Source organism: Neolamprologus multifasciatus, chromosome 14 (genome assembly GCF_963576455.1).
Source record: "Neolamprologus multifasciatus chromosome 14, fNeoMul1.2, whole genome shotgun sequence".
NCBI lineage: Eukaryota > Metazoa > Chordata > Actinopteri > Cichliformes > Cichlidae > Neolamprologus > Neolamprologus multifasciatus.
In genome coordinates, this window is record NC_140452.1 from 34797611 (window position 1) to 34818486 (window position 20876).

The following is a 20876-nucleotide window of genomic DNA, read 5'->3' on the forward strand; positions in this document are numbered from 1 at the left end:
TTGTTCTCCTTTATCTCATAGTGGGCAAAAATTATGTTTTGGAGTGGCACAAATAATTTGTGTGGCATCAGATTTGATGCAGAACAGCTGATTGTTCTGTAAATTTTTTGAAATGTTTATTTAAAAAAACACCTTGGCTGCATTTTTAGGCAAACAGCTGCAAAAAACTTTGTTGTTTGCAAAACTCAGTTACTTTTTTGAAGAAGTAACTATATAATTAATTGCCCAACATTGGTCATTATATACTATATTTTGCAGAGAGAGAGAGTTACAGGACTCTCTCCCAGACTACAGACTCATAATACAAGTCAGAGCTTTATAAAAAAGAAAGAAAGAAAGTTGTGTTTTCAAAATTGGAGTTCAAGTTTTTTTTTTTTTACTTCCAATAGTGTTAACATACTACACAGGTCATGGACGAGATTTTTTTTAAATTTTCATTATAAGTGGGCTAAAGCAGTTAATTAAAAGTAGTCTAACATAAATGCTGTAATTTGATTATTTTAATAAACCATGTAACTTGAATGGATTCGATGCTGGCGTGACCACAGTGCACACATCTGCTGTCGCTCAAGGTGGTCCGAGGGACCGCTCAGGGAGCTTGTGTGTTTGCTCAGACACATGAAAAATTAGAGAGAACATTGGTAATACGATGCAGTTAGCATTTATGTTCACTGTTAACTGTAACTACGCTCAAAGTGTTAATGCTATCTTATTTTAATAAACAACACTGTCATATGCGAAACTAGGGTGGCACTTGGGGTGGCAAGAGATCATTTTAGGGTGGCACTTGCCACCCCATGCCAGCCTTCTAGATCCGCCCCTACTTATAACATTTTTATTTTCTAAAACAGAACAATTCCTGTTTCACCAGCAAAAAACAATGAAGAAGCGCTTGTCAATTGAGGCAAATCCACAGTCTTTCCTTGGTTTTTAACTCATGAAAATCTATGAGCAGGCCATAGGACAGTCCTTGGTAACCTCTTTCGTAGAGATAGCGTGAGAAGCTTAATGTTTCAGAAGGGAATAGAATACGCTGCTAATCCTCCACATCAATAGGAACCAGTTGAGGTGGTTCAGGTGTAAAACTAGCTGGTTGTGTGCATCCCCACCCCTCTTACTTTAGTGTTCCCGGTCACAATGGACTGGTCAGTTTTAACAGCTCTTAAATTAACACAAAAAACATTTTTCACCACCAAATTCAGTTCAGTGGGTAGTTCAATGGGTCATTCAGTGGGTCTTTCATTTATTTGGTCATTCAGTGGGCCATTCAGGGGGTCAGAGGCCAAAGGGGGTGTGGGGGGATTGCCATTTCTTTACTATGGTGGAACATTATAGATGTAACAAAGTTGATTACTTAGAGGTCACCTTAGAAAAGCTGTAGGAGGTTCCCCTTGAAGAGATAAGTCTGAGCTTCTTTGCTAGATGCTCCTGCAAACTGAACCCAGGTAAGCATCAGAAAATGGATGGATGAATGGAAAAATCAATCAAATTCATTGATATAGACAAGGGCAATACAACAGTGATCCTCTTAGTTCTCTTTTTAGCTTTAGTTCTCTTATTTTCAGTTAGGTCCACACGTACACGGGTATTTTTGAAAACGGAGATTTTCCGTTTTCGTTTTAAAAAATTATACCGTCCACACGTAAACGCAGAAATGAAGGAAAACGCTGCTAGGAACATGCCAAAGCAACAGGTGGCAATATATTCCTAACCGTGTAGAAATGATGGCCAATCAGAAGTCTAGAAGCCTCGGTGGGAAATAGTAAACAAAGCTGGGGCATAGAAGCAGAACCGAGTCGTATGTGTGGAGGGACAGTAACTGTGTGTGCATATGTAAGCATTTAAACACTGCAGAGAGTACAATTAACAGTAACAGTATTGTAGAAATTCATTTCACTGAAACAATAACGTGGCGCACGGTGTGACGTCAAAAAAGGCGCACACCTTTGACACTGCGTTTTCTCCGTTTTTCTCGTCCACACGTAAATGCAAAAACTGAGTTTTCGGAAGTATCCACCCTGGCAGGCATTTTTAGAAATCTCAGTTTTCAGTGACTGAAAACGCCGTTTACGTGTGGATGAAAGGCGCAAACGCATAGAAAAATCTGTGTTTTCAAAAATACCCGGGTACGTGTGGACGTAGCCTGAGGCTCATTGTGGCTGAGTGTTTATGTAACTGCAAGACAAGAATAAAGATACTTAATCATAATGTAGACAGAGTTGGCACAAGTACTGACATTCTGTACTTAAATAGAAGTACAAATAGTACTGTTAAAAAGAAAGAAAAAGTTGGAAGTACTGATTCAACTAATTTACTCAAGATAAAGGAAAAAAAGTTGAAACTCTGAAATGTCAAAGTAAGAAAATAAAAAGTAGGTCTTTGGAGGACGTCTCTATTTTTGTGAAAGCTAACTAAGCCTTGTGCTATATTGACATAATGATGAAATAATATCAGTAGATGGGAATCCAAAAAAAGACAAGGAATGACTTAAAACACACAGACTAAATACACACAGGAGGCTAATGACGGAAGTTGGAACACATGAGGAAACAGCTAACACACAAGAACATAACGACATCACAAGGGGAGAGTAAGGGCCTGTCTCAATATGCATACTTGTGCGTACTTGCGTTCTCGTGATACATCATCAGTTGGAGACCAAGTACTGTTCCAATTCAAAGTAGGCATCAAGCCGAGAACCCGAAAAATTCCCGGATGTGTTCTCACTCCGCCTGTTTTATTGAGCATGCATCGGTGGTGACTTGTGTGTACTTGGTACAGCTAAATATCCCAGAATGCATTTCGTCCAAAACCCAAACGTGGCAATGGCTGAGGAGCGCAGCTAAAAACTTTTATTACTCTTTCTGGGTCACAAAATAAACTTTGAAGTTATTTTCAAGCGAGAATGTAGCTGTGTACGCTTCAAATATCTGCTCGATTTATCTAGATATTATATATTTCCAAATGTGCTCTGACGTTTTCGGAGACGTCTGTTACCCACCAGCTCCATAGCAGACCGGGAGGTCGAGGATCACTTGAGCCGGCGAGAACAGTGGCCTCCCGGCACATCGTTTTCAACCCCTCCGCGGTCTTTCGCTTCTCAGGTTAAACATGATATATAAGTCTCTTAGATGACTTCGAAATGTTAATGTTCAGTTTATTTCAGTGTTTTATTTGTTCCTGGCTGAGATATATTTCAATTCAGGAGGAGACATTTTCAAAAACAAAAACAAAAACAGCATGTTAATATGTGGAGATTCTGAAGGATGCTTCAAAATGATCAGATTATATTTTAAATATTTGTTCAGTTCTCTTCCAAACCCCAGCAGCTGTCTATTGTAGTTTTTGAGTGTCCACTAAAATAAAAATAAAAGCCTTCTAACATCTCACTTGTTTGTTTTTATTAAGGCATACATGTACATTATTTTTATTAATAGAGATTTCACTACTGAGGTTAAACACAATATATAAGTCACTTAGATCACTTCTAAATGTTAATGTTTGGTTTATTTCAGTGTTTTATTTGCTCCTGAGTAAATCGGTTTGGCTGAGATTAAAGTTAAGCTTCATGACATATTAATCACAGTTAAATCACAGCAGTAAAAACTCCGGACCCGTGACATCGTCAAGTACGCTGGTGTTCCAATTGTACAAATCTTAAGTCTGTGCTCGCGTTCTCGGCAAGTCCAGACTCGCAGAGAAAGCGAGTACAGACTTGCGTACTTGAGAATTGAGGAAGGCCTTAAAGCTAAACACATAGACAACAGGAACATAGGACCTCTTCAAAATAAAACAGGAAACATAATGAAACGCAGACATGACAACATGAACTTGACAACAAAAAATATGCAGACATGAAACACAAAGGACAAGGAAGATTATCAGAGGGATTGAAAACACAAGGGGAATCTAATAAACAAATGAACTTAGATAACCTAATGAACTTAAACATAACCCATAAACATCAAAATAAACTAAAACTCAAAACGTTGGGTCGAAAGACCCAGGATCGTGACACCTGCTGCTCTTTTTGGATGTACACACCTGAATTCAACCAGATATGTGCAGATGTTTCATGAGTTCCTGGCTAATTTCCATCCTCTGCACTTACAGTATACTATTTATGTTGCCTTTTTTTCTAGATGGTATAAAGTTGGTATGAAGGTGGAATTCATCAGCTAAAATCAGTATGAATCTCTGCTACACTTGATGTAACCTAACACTGACCATGAAACCACAGCCACTGTGCACCAGTCACACACTGTTCTTTACTTTAAACCCACCACAGTACAGCAAGCAAACCTGTTTATCCTGCACTAACTGCTTTTCATATAATCTTTAAATAAAACAGTCTACCTCAGTTTGTTTTGCAGCACATTTCAAAATATGAAAAAACATGTCACATGTACAGACCCAATATCTGATTTAAAAACATAAAGACTTACATGTAAGCTTTACATTTTCAGTTTATCAAGCACCACTGAGCATTCTTACCTTTAATTTTAAGCTCTCTTCTTTCTCTCCTTTACTGTCTGTATTATCATTCTCCATCTCTGAGTGAAGTTAGCACTCCTTGTTTTCTCTCCCTGTGAAATACATCAGCTGGATCTTTAGCTAGGAAGCTAGGTCCTTTATGTTCAGTCCTCTTCTGTGGGGCTACCTAGATGCTGAAGTACCATACCCTGTAACTTATGGACACCTGCAGTTAGTCTGGTGTTGTGCAAAAGCAAAAGTATTTGTACTTCGTTACTTCTCATCCCTAAAAGAAAATTTACATATGTATGACAAGTCCAACTTGTTCAGCAGGATTCCCAGTACTTCTTCTCTATGACTTATGAACTTGTCTATGACTAAAATGTGTATTCAAAGTACAAGTGTGTGACTCAATCCAGAAAGTATGCTATTAAGTGACCTTTTTTATTATTTTAAAATGATTCTTAAAATAATATCCCAAACAACTATCATAGTTTTTTTTCTCACTGTGATTGTGTTGTGTATGGAAAATCTGCACTTGAATTTAAATGTCAGAATCAGCTTGCAACTTTTGAAAAACGTCAATCTTCATGACATGGAAAACACCAATAATCTGAGTCTTAAACTATTTATTCTGCTTGCTTTCAACTCCACATTCTTATTCTTGGACTCCTATGGAATGGCTTTGTATGATTTAAGTTCACAATAATCCTTATGTATTCACTATCTAAAAACCAGGTAAGTCCATGCATTTCTGTTTAAGTCAACTTTCTTTTGGTTGGCTGTTCCTCATAAACAATAGGTTTGAATGGAATGTGGGCGGGGCTTTTGCCCTGAAAGCCAAAGGTGTGTTAGAGTCAGTCTAAGAGACCAATCCACTTCCTGTTAAACTCACTGCACAAAACTCAAAAGAGTGAAATGTAAAATGGCTAAAGCAATTCTTGATTACTGCTTTTACACAAAAATCCAACTGTTCTTTGTTTGTTTTTTGTTTCATTAGTGGATGAAGATACTGCACTGATAATATGTGGAATCCAAGTTATATAAAATTAATTTCATTATTTTTTACTAATATGCCAATTTGACCATAAAATGCTAGCATTACATCCTGGGAGTTCTCAGTTATATTAGAAGTTATCTGGTTGAGTTACTGAGATGGGTACACTAAGGGACGTATAATCTCAATGATATTATAAAAAAGCCAAGAGTAAAAAAAACACAAAAAACATTGTTGATTGGTGAGTCTAAATCCTGTGTGTTTGGCTCAAAGGAAGCACTTCTACATGCATTGAACTCTAAAAATGTATGTGAATCTTTGACCATTTTTAGTATGAGCACTATAAGAGCATACATATGACAGAAATTTGCGTTTTGAATTCACTTTCACAGGAAAGTTATGGATATAAATAAGCCTGAAAGACTTGGCATAGGTAATCTTTAAAGATTTCTTGTCCAGTAGGTTTTCAAATACAATTTCAAATGAGTTTCTGTAAACATAACAGAGATGGACCTTTGTTTATGGCTCCAACAAAGACTAAACTGATAAATATGCAGTTTGGCAGTGTAACAAAAGGCAGTTTGGTGAACGAGGCCCACTGTCTTTCCAGAAGATAAAATTATCACAGTGCTGTCTTTCTTTGTATCTCTCCATTAACCTTTGCTCTGTCATGCTCTCACTGACTAGCAATCATTCTCTGCAGACCCTCCCTAACATCATATACTGTGAATGCACATCCCAAGCCTCTTTTGTCTCAGTCACATTAGAGTGAGAATGGTACAGTGACCAGCTTGTGAGTAAAAAAACTGGTGGTTGCAAGGTGACTGCACTGATTTTTTTTGTCTGTGCTGTTGGAGACCACTTGTAAGAAGAAGACACTATCTGGTCATCTAGTTGAGCATGCCTCTGGGAGACCACTTTCAACTGCAAGGCAATTGCACAGTTCATCTGGTGGGTGACAACCTGTCTCCAAAGCCTGACTCAGACTGACTGCAATCACTCTCAGACAGATTGTCAGCATGTTGCAATCAATCAGAGTTATTCTGGGGCTTCGATGCTGGTCATATTCTGGTTATATTCATATATAAGCGGAAAGTTGCTGAGTACATCTATGTCATTTTGCAAATAAATGACTCCTGCAGCTCCTACGTCACTATTTCTGGAAGAATTCGGAATTTCTGTTTCATCTGTTTGATCAGATTTCTGAGTTTTGCCAAATGATCACAGTTAATTGCCGTATCATCACGAGCAAAAAGATTGCATGTACTTGTGCCCCCTTGCAATTGCCAATTTGATGTTTTATCACCATCTTACAGCACTAAAGTTACTTGGCAGACTGTGAGTAGTCACATTTCAAAGCCAACGGAAAATTTGGCATTTTGGCAATTTGTTTTCCCCAGTGCGACTCTAACCCTATCCTGAAACCAAGCACACTTAACATTAGTCACATTTTGCACACACACTAACTGCTTGAACACAGTTAGGTCTAATAATACAAGTTTTGTAGTTTTTGGCACCATTCATTACCACAGGGGTTTTAAAATATTTGAAAGATGTGATTGAAGTTTCAGTGTTCAATTATTTAGTTGTCTAAATCTACTGTTAGTAGCTCCTACTGCATTCATTAAGGCTATTGTCTTTTAAATGTGTTCTAATTATTTATATCATATTTGATTTTATATAAGTTTAAAACCTTGCGCTGTAACATTAGCCCATGGGCTCACAGTTTGGTGGACACCAAATACTTGAATGCTTTAGAAAAGAATTACCCCAAGGCTAACCAAAATTTTAATGGGTACATCGAACTTAGGAATTTTTATAGTGAGACATCCAAAATCATATTAATGACTAACCTCATTCTGGGGATTGGTCATCTTAGATGCTCCCTCGACTGAAGTGTGGCCTGTTTTCTGCATTTTTTCCCTGTTATACGATTGTATTTATCTCTGCCCATCAGGGATTCTCACATTAACTTTTGTTAAGTTAACGCTCATTCTCCATTTTTAAGGTTGTAATGTATTTATATTATCCTAGCAATAGCTCTGTAGCTAGCCGCCAGGTAGCATGCCACTATATGCCAGCTAGCTCAACTTCAGTAACCTCCCTAATATGCTATCAAATTTACTTACAGGTATAAATAAAGTAACCTTGGACCTACAAACATTGCTGTTTAATTTTCTGTTTTCATTTATGTCCGAAGTGATAGCAGAGCTGTCCATTTTTACTTTTTGGAAATCCCTGAGTCAGAACATGGTATATCATCTTTAGGCGAGCTAACTTCCTGCTCTTATCAAACTCCATTAAACTTCACTAATCCTCTTATTAATGAATATTTGAATATTAACTTTTTTGTAGCACCTGAACAACAGCCAAGATCATTTTCATTAAAGATGAAAGAAAAACTCCTCAAGATGGGTGGTGACCATTGTGGCCATTTAGAAGTCGGCCATCTTATGCCTGCTTCATCCCTGGGGGACAGGGCTATGGCTCTCTACATCCTCTTGCAGACCATTACATGGGGAAACCATTTGAATACAAGCGCGCCGATCCACACAGGTGTGCACACGGGTGTTCACTGTTCGTAGACTCAAATCACACCTTTCTTGGCTGCTACTTCAAAGCACATTGTGCGCTGTCTGTCCTGCGTGCTGCACAACAACATTCAATATTTAGTATTTACTGCTGTTTACACTTAGCTAGATTAATGCGATGGTGTTGTGTATAGTATGTTGCTTTGTTTTGTTTTTTTTGCTTGTTTTCTCTTCTTTTTCTCTCAACAGGTGATCCCGGAGATATTTTTTTTCTCCCTTTCTCACTGTCCCTCTCCCCTTCTGTTTTTCTTTTCCTTCCTCTTTCTTTCTCCCTTTCCTATCCCTCACTCATGTCTGTCCCGTCTGTAACAACTGAAAATAAAATAAAATAAATAATAAAAACAAAGGTCGATCAAATGGACCAATACGGCAATATGGCAATGCCATGATGATCCATTTAGCAAAATAAATCCACTGGGTATGCTTGTTGGTCTTCAGACAACAATTCTGACGGCTAAAGAACCAAATGGGACAGGCAAAAAAAAAAAAAAGGAGAGTCTTGGAGTTCCCACCGACGCGGGATCATTGTGTGAGACTCCACGAGAAGTGTGGAGCGCCAGACAGCAGCCAGCATGAGGAGTGCTGAAACACGGACTGTTCACGGAGAGACACGACACGGGAGTCAGGGGAAACCACGGGGATTTATTGTTGTTATTTCCACACACTGTAAATAAACGCACTGTTTATACACAGAGAAAAAAAAAAAAGAAGTCGGCCATCTTGGATACAACTTTTGTTTTTTCAATAGGAAGAGGGCCATGTGACACACACTTATTGGTAATGTCACAAGAAAAACAATGGTGTGCTTGGTTTCAACGTAACTTTCATGAGTTATTTACAAGTTTCTCTTTGTTCACAGCCATTGACATGTCAAAGAGGTTAACACGTGAGGAGCGGATCGAAATTCTGGTGAACGCAGTAACCGGGTCATTGCAGCAGATTTCAATGCAAGACACCCTACGAGACCACCCATCTCCCATGCTACAGTTAGCAAACTGCTTGCTAAGTTTCGTGAAACTGGTTTAGTGTTGGATTTGCCAAAATGTGGACGCAAGCAAACTGTCACTAATGAAGAAACATCAGTGGCTGTCCTAGCTTCATTCAGCAAGAGCCCACAGCGTAGCACTCGCCGCATGTCACTGGAGAGTGGAATTAGTCTAACATCTCTTCGGTGGATATTAGCTACTCACAAATGGCACCCTTACAAACTCCAGCTACTGCAGCATCTCAACGAGGATGACACAGATCGGTGCACAGAATTTGCAGAATGGGCAAAACAAAAATTGGAACAGGACCCTCAGTTCACGCAGAAGATTTTGTTCAGTGATGAGGCAAACTTTTATGTGAATGGTGAAGTTGACAAACAAAACCACCGCTATTGGTCTGACACTGACCCACATTGGATGGATCCCTCCAAGACTGCTGGAACAACAAAAGTGATGGTTTGGTGTGGTATATGGGGTACAACGATAGTGGGTCCATTTTTCATCAATGGAAACCTCAAGGCCACTGGATATTGTCAGGGTCCCTGTGCCTACCTGGTCGACTCAGTATGGCTACATATGTTTTTATTTTCATTCTTGTTCCTGCTCTCTCCCTTCCTCTCTCTCCCTCCTCCCTCTGCCTGGGCGGAGCTCACCTGTGGGCTCCTGCCCTTGGCCTACGCACCTGGTTGCAATCACGCACCTGTGGCTCATCACCTTAGAGTGTTCCAGCTCCTTTTTAAGATGGCAGCTCTGTGTTTCTCGTCGCTGGACTGTTGCCGACCCTCGCCAGTGTAACCCCAGCTCAGTTCACTCTAGAGTGTTTCTCAGCGATCTTCCTTTGTAATCCCTTCGTGTCTCTGTGTACAGATTCCCTGGACCAACCCCTGTGTTACCTGAGTGATCGAGTGTGCGAGGAGTGTGAAGAGGAGCGTGAGGCGTGGATGGAGTGTGTGTGTGGACTTTCTGCGTCTTTCCCCGTTTGTGTGTGGACCCCCGGAGCCTGGCTTTCCCCTCACCTTTGTAAATAGATCACCTGGTGTTGCTGTAATAAAGACTCTTGTGTTTTCAAAACTTAGAGCCTGCGCGTGAGTCCGTGCAGTCCCGTTGTGACAGATATTTGAAATTGCTACATGATGATGTGTTTCCCTCTTTATGCACTGAAGCTGGCACGTTCCCTGAGTTTTTCCAACAAGATGGTGCACCACCACATTATGGGTGCCAGGTCCGAGCATTCCTAGAAGAACAGTTTCCTGGAAAGTGGATTGGTCGTCGTGGGCCAGTTGAATGGCCCCCAAGGTCTCCCGATCTGACCCCCTTAGACTTTTATCTTTGGGGTCATCAGAAGGCAATTGTCTAGATACGAGAAGATGTGAAGATACGAGATGTGCAGCACCTGAAACTACGGATACTGGATGCCTGTGCTGGCATTTCTCCTGCGGTGTTGCTATCAGTGTGTGAAGAGTGGGAGAAGAGGGTTGCATTGACAATCCAACATAATGAGCAGCACATTGAACACATTTTATAAGTGGTCAGAAACTTGTAAATAACTCATGAAAGAATAAAGTTACGTTGAAACCAAGCACACCATTGTTTTTCTTGTGACGTTACCAATAAGTTTGATGTGTCACATGGCCCTCTTCCTATTGAAAAAACAAAAGTTGTCTCCAAGATGGCCGACTTCTAAATGGCCACCATGGTCACCACCCATCTTGAGGAGTTTGCCCCCTCACATATACTAATGTGCCACAAACAGGACTTTGATATCACCAACCATTCCCATGTTATTACGGTGTATCCGTAATAAATAAATAAAGTATAAATGGCCCACCCTGTAGATTCAGTTGTGATCTAAAGAAAAAAAAAAGGCTGAACCCTGGCATGCTAAGATTTATCTTTTGAGGTGAGACTGTAATGTGACCCTGTGACTCTGTGACTACATTAGCGTCGCTGCAGGGTGATTAAAGCGCACACACAAACTGCAATACACAGTGCAGGTAACAGTCTATCATCAGGACTATCACATGCATTGCCAAACGGTGTTATAAATAAATATCAGCCTGAGAGTATAAATGTGCACATGCAAATAAACACTCTAGAAAAACCAGTAAGCTTGGGGTAGGTTTTTTTTCTTTTTGCAGCCCTCACTGCAAACTCTACAACAAACACTTTTTGACTTCAGTTTCCTCCCTGGTATACAACAAAGCGCATAGCACCGTGAGGGTGCAGTCATATTTCAAGCTGTGAAAATGCTGGGAGTTGGACACTGGAGCCTTTTTGCTATTACATCTTCAGTTTTTCTTTATTTTTTTCCATTTGTTATTAGCACTGGTTCTATCCAACTGTCAAACTAACTTTTCTAGCTGCATATGAATGAGCTTCTTTTTTTTTTCTCTTTCTCCCATCAGCTGAGCTACATTGAATAAATCATCCCGCAAATCCCCTGGGCCAGACGGGCACACTGTCTAGGTTCACAAAGCACTCGTGATTCTCCTGTCACTAGCTTTGCAGGAAATGTGCAATGACAACTGGAGAGGAGAGGTAGCCTATTTTAAATGCAGTGTGTATAATTTTGCAAACAGTTTGCTTTGAGATTACAGACACTTCAGCAAGACAACTGTCAGAAACAGGTGATGATTTTTTTTTTTAAAGATCAGTCACTCTATAAGATACACTGTAAAAAATCTGTAAAATACTGGTAATGTTTTTTTGCCAAAATGTTATGTGTTTTTCTGCTGACTTTTTTTTTTTTTTTACATTTCTATCAACCTCAATACATATAATTCTGTAAATTTATTGTACAATTTCCCTACCGATTATGGATACTTTTGTGAATTCCAATATGGAAAAATTTCCTCATATAAAAACAGCAGATTATAGCATGCTTGTAGGGATTTTTTTTTTACAGTGTAATAAATTGCCTCCTAAAGTTTCTTAAACTCAAACACAATTGTATTGACACTCCATACTTCTCACACTGTGCTACTCTAAAGTCACACCATTATAAACGTCAGCTCTTTAAGATAAAAGGTCTGTTAATTTGGCTGCCTTCCATTGTGATCATCAGATTTATCAATGGCACCAGCTGTGACAAGCAGCTTGAAGAGGCTGTCAGGTTATTAAGAGCCTTATTAAGAGCCTTTAGTGCCTTTAGTGCCTAATTCAAGTCCAAAACAGAATAGCTGATGTGACATCATATATCTGCTTAGTGATCAGAGAACAAACAAGCATCTTGGTTTTGAGCTTCTGGGGAAGAAGGATTTCTTATCTAGTGTTGCATGCTTTGTTGTGTTGTAATGTTGAGTGTATTTTAGTGTTGCATGCTTTGTTGTGTTTTAATGTTGAGTGTATTTTAGTGTTGCATGCTTTTATTGTATTTATTGGAGCTTCTTCTTTTTTATTTTGTTTAGTTTTACATTCTTTTAATTATTCTTTCCCCTGGTCAGGATACATTTTATGCTGTAAATAAAGTATATATTTTATTAATTATTTTAACCAGATTTTACATGTCTTTCTGTTCCCGTGATCATCCCCTGCCGCTCTTCCCGTTTTAGAAGGGGTTCCCTTCTAACTTACACCCGTGACATTTTCAGGCATTTGAGTCTTGACCCAGAGCAGTTTTGATGTCCTAAAACTGTCCCGACCAGCCACTATAAGGGATCAGTTATCCTATTTTGAGGTGGGAAACCATTACATTTTTCTTTTTAATTGTTAAAAGCATTTCCCTCCTCTCTCTCCGTCCTCCCCCTCCCCCCCAATCTCTTCTTGTAACAGTCAGCAGTCAAATTTCTATACTTTTGAAAACCTGCAGTACGTTCAGGAAAAGGTTCAGTATTGTCTTACTGAAATAAGCAATACCATCTATAGAAGAGAAAAAAGAAACATCTGGATGACAGAGTGTGTTGCTACAAAATATGTATGTGTCATTCATTTTAAATGAGCCCTTTGCAGATGTGCTATCAATTCCATGTGCATTAGTGTGCACCATCATCACAGTGTGCTTATAAAAAGCTAGCGTCCCTCTCCTCTTTAGCTTGGAGGGCACAGCATCTATGCGTTCCAAAATGATTTTCAGATTTTCCACTTAATCTCAGTCCATTTTAAATTAGGTTATAGGTCCAAAGAAGGTATTTCTGGATCTTGTTTATGTATGTATTTTTCTCATATTTTAGAGTTTTGACTTGCCCATTTTTTTGTAATAAAAAACCCCCAATATATATTATTATAAACATATCAATATCCATCTTCCCTTAGGGGATTCTCTTTTTATACCCATATATGTCTTTGGTCCGATTTCACTTCAATATATGATTTAAATGATTTGAAAATCAACGTATCTTTTCCACAGCCTCACGCATTGTACACAGCCTCCCAACTTCTCAGGAGGCTGTGTGTAGTTTGGTTTCACTGCACGTGCTCTTTCTTTCTTTTCTGCAGCACGTCTATTTGTTTTGGGAGTTATCCCACTTAATCCATTTAATAATCAAACAGCTGAAAATCCTTGTCAGCAAAATCTACTTTATCTAAGTCACGTGCAAAGACAAAGAGTGGAACAAAGACTTGCATCTGCTATGACCTGCTGCTACTTTGAATATGTCTTGTCATTCTCTACACTAGTTTCATTTAGTGCTGTTCTGGTACAGTGAACAGCTGAGTGTTGAATTAGCAAATAAGAAAAGTGCGTAAAAGAGTGTATTCCTTGTATTTTGAAGCATCTACTCATGTCCATTCAATGGTGACCTTGTGCAAGCTGCCTGAGCTCTGCTGAGGTTAAAGGCGTTGAGATGATTCAATTAAAGGAAATAAAGATTCTCTGATCTATAAGAATGTGCGTGGGTCCAGGTGTGTTCGTGTGTGTGTGTCACTTTGCAAGAAAGAAGCAGGTATGACTGCATTGTGTGTGTATAGCATCTGCATTGTGTGCATGTCTACCTGAAAATGCTCTGCCTATGAAAGTAATGCTCTCCAGACAAAAAGAGCTTTATTTCTCAACAACACCCTCACTGATGTTTACAAGGAAGGTATTTGTATGCTGGGAGGTGGACTCATTGTTATCCCCATAAATTATTTTTCTTGGCTCTCAAAGCGACTCCATAGTAATGACTGTTACACCTGAGGACCCCCTAACTTACTTGCAGCCTCTGGATTGATGGAATAAGTATACATATGCCCAAAAAAGGAGACTCCCGGTCTTACACTACAGATTAAAACCATTCACAGTGAACAGGTTCACCTGAAAATAGGGTGATTCAGGAGTTGGCAGTTTTTAAAAATGAATCATCCTCCCTCAAATGTGGCAGCTGAGGCCATTTTTTCTGTACCTCTCATTTCTTTTCAGGGTTATAAGTAAGTTAGGGATATATATATATATATATATATATATATATATATATATATATGTGTGTGTGTGTATAAACTTCCAATTGATCTTTATCCCTGCAGAGATCAAACTAGAGAGCCTTTGATTGTGAACCTATGCCTGTCCAATTTTGGTGAGCCAATACAAACTAGCCTCACTTTCTTGGGTTTCTTTGGTCACCCAGTGCAATCTTCTGCTGCTGTAGCCCAGACAGAGTGGTCTGAAAGAATGATAGAAACAAAGGATTGACCTTATTGTGCTAATATCGAGCAGGTCAATACCAGTGCTGGTATCAATACTATTGATATCTGGATCAATCCACCCACCTCGACTGCATAGCTAAAGCAAGCCAATATAGCTAGCTGTAATCTTGATTTGAATAACAGGAGCTTGTTAGGCTTTCAGATTGTATTATGGCATTAAATGACTATGTATATACTTTCTCAGAAATCTAATATCAGCAAGGCCACAATGGAAATACACTAGTACAGTGGCCAAGGATGCTGACACCCCGACCCCCATCTCCTTTATAGGTAGTGTCCGTTTGCCCTTTGTCTGCCCCTCACTCTCAGTAACTCTTGCTTCCTGCCCTGGGGGTGGGGGTTGATTGTCCTCCTGTCCTGCACCCCAGTTCTTTGTTCCCATTCCAGGCCTATTTTCTATTTTGTATTCTTACACCCATTAACCGCAATATTATAATGTTGCAAGCAATCACAAACTATATTCTCTTTAACTCTGATGTATATTAAGGAATCTATTCTCAACAGTAGCAATGTAGAATTAAACCAATCTCAATTAAGCTCTTATTTCTAGACCCCAACCCGCCCCAAATAGATGAACTTCATTAAAACTGCCTTTCTGTCATGTGAAGGCTGTGTGCAGGCGGGAAAAGGACCCAAAATGCAGACTCACGGAAATAAAAGGTGAACTTAAATACAGCTTTAATGCTGGACAGCAAGATAGAAAACTGGCTGAATTAGAATACAAAATAAATTAACGCAGCAGGCTGGCAGAGAGAACACACACAGTACAATATGATGGTAGCCAAACCAACCAAAGGCTTAAATGCACAGAGGGAGCAATCAGGGAATGGGTAACAGGAGGGAAACACAGCTGGGGCTAATCAGGCCTAACGAAACAGGGGAAGCAAAACCAGATACATTAACATAAGGCATGACCCTTCAAAGTAAAACAAGAAACATAACACAGAGACGCAGACTTGACACGGGGATACAGCAACTATGGAACAGAACAGAAACCAGAAGGCACAACTCTGACAAAGAAACCAAAAGACTAGAAATGATAAATAAAGGCAAAAATCAAAGTACAATAATAATGAAAACTCAAAACGACCCAGGCACCCGAACACTTTCTGTTAGCAGAAGTAGCTGAAAACAAAACAGTCTGTCTGATCTCCTCTTCACTTCACGTGTTCGAGCACTTCATGATGCAGCACACTCTGGCTCACTCTTTAAGGCCATCAAAGTAGAAGCAAGATTCAAAGATCAATAATAAATACTGGGAGCAGTCCAACCCTCCCCCCACCACCACCACATTGCACCTTTCTGTCTTCCTGTCTCAACAAGACTCACACTATCCCTCGAGTGGTGAACTTTAAAGGAAAATCCAATGCACGTCCACTGACACACTCAGTCTTTATTTGCTGGTGGACAACTCTATTACAGTTGTGATATGTTGAAGTGAAAACTCCCTCCAGGCCTGCAGTGCAGACCTGCGGCTCTTTGCCAGCTCGGCTGATGCCTCACCTAATTGTTTCACATTTAAATGTCAACTACGGCGTTAATGGAATGTGTCTAAAGAGCCCGTGACTGAAGGGAAGTAAATGTTTTACAGAACCATGGAGAAAGCCAACATGCAGGGCAAGATTTATGGTTTCCTAATACAGAACTGGTCTCATTTCACAATTCAAGGAGCAACTCGATCACACTTACACAATGTGTTTAACCCCGTACATGTTTAAGGAATGTCCTTTTAACTTTAGTAATGTATTTTAGTTGGCAGTGAGCTTTGTGCCTGCCCGTTCTCAATACTGCCTCTCTGTCATTAGGCATTCGATACAAAGTGTCCAGCCATGGCAACAACGAAACAGTCTCACTACCAATTAGCCACAAACGGCATATAGGACACACAGGTTCAGTGCTAAAAGGGGTCTTCTAATCCAAACTCTGAACCTTTCCTAAGTTGTCATTGATACCTTATCTCACCCTTTGGTTATGTTAAGGCTTAAAGTAACCAAAGGGTGAGATAAAAGAATGTAGAATCCATTATACTCAAAGCCTAGAAAACTAGTGATTTATACTACTATCGATCCTTTCAGCATGCTTACACGGCAACAGTCTCATGGCATGGTATCACTTCTATTTTATCTATCCTATCTATAGATTCATCTGCAGATACATGAAGTGCGGTTTTGCAGGAAAAAGAAGGACGCAGGAAGACACTGGAGGTTAGAGGGGCTAGAGGAACTGGTAAGTTCATTCATCTTCCCAAGCAAAGACCACAGCTCAAGGAAATATTTTTTTTAATAATCTTGTGTTTGTGAGATGTTGAGCGAGTGTTATTAGCAGTTCAGTTGCTGTTTTGAATTTTGAATATGAATTTTGAATTTCAGTTGCTGTTTTTAAATCATAGTTTATGTTTAAAAAACAAACAAACAACAATGGTAAGAATCAGGTCAGGTCTTTTCTCACATGTTGCACACAGCAAGAGGTTCTTTTCATCAGATGTGTTCTCACTTTTGGAGATATTCAGCAGGTTTAAAAGACAGTGCTCACTGCTCACTGAGTAAAGCTTTTAGGAAGCAAAAGATACAATACCCACTTGCTAGCTACGGATTCAAAACTCTGTTACTTGTGCTGTTCTGATGCAGCTGCAACCGGAAATCACATTGCCTTTGTCCCAGACATCTGACACATTAAACACCACAGTCGAACGAAGCTGTGGCAACAGCAAGTGCAATGCAACTTATGTCCCAGTACTGGTACCCAGTATTGGTGAAAGTTCGGGGACGTCCACATCGCCACCATCTCCCACCCTTGCACTACAGTTTGAGCATGGAGATTTTGTGCATGTTAAACTTATTCACAGTTGGTTTTGATCTACACAAAGACAAAAATCTGAGTCCAAGACCAGGAATACAACTAATTTTTCCATATGGTAACAAAACAGACATTATCTGCCACCCCAGAAAACCCCAAACAGATTCTAAATGTAATCTACTTAGAAATTCAGATTTTTTTTAAGATATTGCAAAGGGCTGTATAATGTCTGAGGATCAAAATGGAATCAATCCAAATTGAATTTCATGAAAGGAAGGTCAAAATCAGCTTTGTATTTGCAGGTAGGAAGCAAAACAATCTCAGCAAGTCAGTGTGCAGAAATAGGATATTTAGGCGTATGTATTCGCCATTAAACTGAGTGCTGACACAGTTTTTGGAAAAAGTCACTTAACTGATGCCGTTTCTCAAGAAACAAAATGCAGGAGTAATAAATCACATTTCATGGTTTCTGTGTCTGTGAACATACATATAACACACACTTCTAGCGACACTACAATCACACAAAAGGATGTGTTGCACTTCTACAAACTATTACTCTGACCTCCTGTCAGTGAGCTGACAGCTGACAGGCTATGCAGTTTTCTGCAGACATACTAGAAAATTTGCATTTGAACTACTTGTTTTGATACATGTGCTGTCAGCACAGGACACCTCACATATTGTGCTAAATCTGGATGTCCATATTAGATCGCGGATATGATGAATGTTGATTCTGCTTCTGGAGGAAGGGAATTCTTCTTCCCCACTCTCACCAAATTATTCCTTTATTCCTTATTCCTTACAGGGATCGATACATTTTGAGAGGATTTTCGCTCTAATGTTGTAGGGTAATTACCTTACAATACAGAGTGAACTAGTGCTAGAAAACTTATAAAATGAATTGAATCAAACTACAGTTCGTATTTAAAAGAAACCATGTGATCAGGGCTCACCTGTATATTTCCCTGCAGACATTGCTGCGCCTATTTTGGGCTTCTTTGGGTACAGTTACACCACTGAGGGTCAGTCCTGGGCTGGACTTGATCTGAGTTACAGCTAGCACTGTGTGGAGTCGATCTAATCTCATTGTCGCAACAGATCTGACATCCATTCAGCGCGGACACATGGCATGAGCCACGTGAATCAGTGCCATCAGTTCAGGCTAAATGTGACAACATTTGGGCCACACCCGGAGTGCTACCTGGCTTTTGTCCGATACAACTTTTAACAAAGTATATTTAAACAACATTAGCAGGACCACAGAGGAAGAAGACTTGAATACCAAAGTTGTCATGTAAGCAGTTTCTTTCTACTTCAGTTTGCTTTTCATATAAACAAACGTACACGTTTCAATGATAACTTCATTCTCGAATCACATTAATTCAAAGGAATTTCGTACATAAAATGACACGAAATGTCTAATTTGAAGTCAAAACTCTCAGTAGCTCCTTATTTGAAATGTAAATAATGGCGCCAGATTCTGTTGTTAGTTCTTAAAAATGTCAGAATTCGTTCCAAGACCGAGAAACACCTCTGAGAAGTCCCACTTATGTGAGAGCTCTCACTTTTCCAACTTCTCCCACTGTCGCAGCATATTTAGCCGTGTAATCAGATGACTGATACACACTGAGATAAACTGGCAAACCGAATTAAAGAACGATTAGTGGAAGTTCCCAGATCGATCATATCTGAATGTGTGTGGGAAGCCCTGTAACACGGATGCTCTGGGCCCCCTGGTGGGACAATCCAGGTACAGCTGGTCCTTGTGTAACCACTCTGAAGTATTCATCACAGTTAAGTAGCGGGACCTGCGGAGAGTTCACGCTCTGCGCAACAGGAAGCGCTCCGCTTTGATTCCACTCGGACAAAACCAAAAAGGGCGACTGGTGGCCTCGGGCCCACTCAGAACTGTGTCAAGAGTCTCCGTATTTGGAGGCATGACTAAAACCACAAGGCGCACAAATTAAAAGAGTTTTTTCTCCCCTCTCTTTTCTTGAAAGGGTGAAGCACATGATCACTTCCCTATTAAAACAGATAATGTGTGAAGCGCTGTGGCCCTCGGAAAGGCCGTCTTGTGATTTGAGAGCTCGCAGCTGATGTGCAGATAGCATTATCTGTCCCGTGACAAGAAAAGGACGCGGGGGGGGGGGGGGGGGCGTGTGTGTGAGGGACAGTAGGAGGTAAGGAAGTTGAGGGAAAAAGCAAAAGATGCTTGGTAACACGCGCGCGCGCACATGCACGCAGTTACGCGTGCAAGGACACTCATCAGTCGCGCAGTGCGCAGGTTACTCACCGTCCTTCGTCGGGGCCCTGGGTGTCCCCCAGTGGAACCAGTGAAACCCCCGGCAGGCGTCCTGAAGCGGCGGTGAGCGGTCAGTCACCTGCTGCTCTCCATCTCTAGACCCTCCGAGCGCTGAGGGCAGAGGAGGAGGGGAGGAGGGGAAGGAAGAAGAGGAGGAGGGTGCTCGGGAGGAAAGAGGTCGAAAAATCCCGCAAGTTCAAAGGCAAAGTTTGATTCGAGGCAACAGTTTATCCTCCGCTGGAACTTGTCTGCTGCTGCTGCTGCAAAGATTCCAGGCTCCTGTCCGGATGCCGCCGTTTCAGGCTGCCGGGTGAAATCCTGTTGGCTGCAACAAACAGCCCCAACTTCCAAGACGCGTGTAAAAACTCCCTCCACCCAAAACACCCCCTCCCTGTTACCGTGTGAAGAGACGTCCTGATAAATGGAACAGCGTGCTCACCTGTCTGTTCAATAAACACGGAGCGCAGAGAGAGAGAGACAGAGAGAGAGAGAGATGCTCCTCACACATTCAACAGCCGCTCCTGTGTTGCAATGCGGGTGCTACTGCTGCCGTGGCAAAAAACAAAAAGAACAAAAAACAAAAACAAATCTCTCTCTCTAACACACACACACCAACACACACACACCCCTCCTCGGCTGCCCATGCAACCCCCAGATGTGCTGCCTCCAGCGCCCGGAGCTGACCAGGACAGACGGGGATGCGGCGAGCAGCGAGCGTGTGGAGGAGGGTGGAGGAGAGCTCACTGTTGGAGGAGGCATGGGAGCTGGATGAGAGAGCGCGATGGGGATACCTGAGGGAGATTTGGGTGAAATTAGGTGGCATGCAGACAAAGACGGGTGATCAGTAAAGTGGCGGAGGAGCATCTGTGCGTGCCGCGCGTCAGTGCGCCTTAACCGGCGTTCCTGCACACGTAGAGCTTTCATGGTCCTTTCATTTAAATCTAGAAGTAATCGAGTTCTTTGAATGAAAGAGCATGCGGTCTCTTATGCAATAAGTGATTCATTTAGGAAATTATTTTGTTATCTTGATATAGATAAGCTTGGGATTTGTTTCTGAGCATTCTTTCTGCTTCAATTTATGATTTAAATAATAAATCATAAATAAAATAAAT

The 20876-nt window shown here is 40.6% G+C and overlaps 1 protein-coding gene across 2 annotated transcripts in view; it reads right to left on the bottom strand.

The window, feature by feature from the left end:
* Positions 1-20594, bottom strand: part of LOC146504500 (chloride channel protein 2-like) — a 217965-nt gene extending 197371 nt beyond the window's left edge. The window contains exon 1 of one of the 2 annotated variants that reach the window (XM_085131423.1): positions 19756-20594. Coding sequence is in view for 1 of the 2 variants with exons in the window: in XM_085131419.1 (XP_084987545.1) it covers positions 4495-4551 (57 nt within the window). In the remaining variant the exon portion in view is untranslated. Of the gene's footprint in view, positions 1-4494; positions 7849-19755 lie in introns of those variants that run through there. The other variant, XM_085131419.1, reaches the window with a different exon arrangement.
* Between the last annotated feature and the right edge of the window lie 282 nt (positions 20595-20876).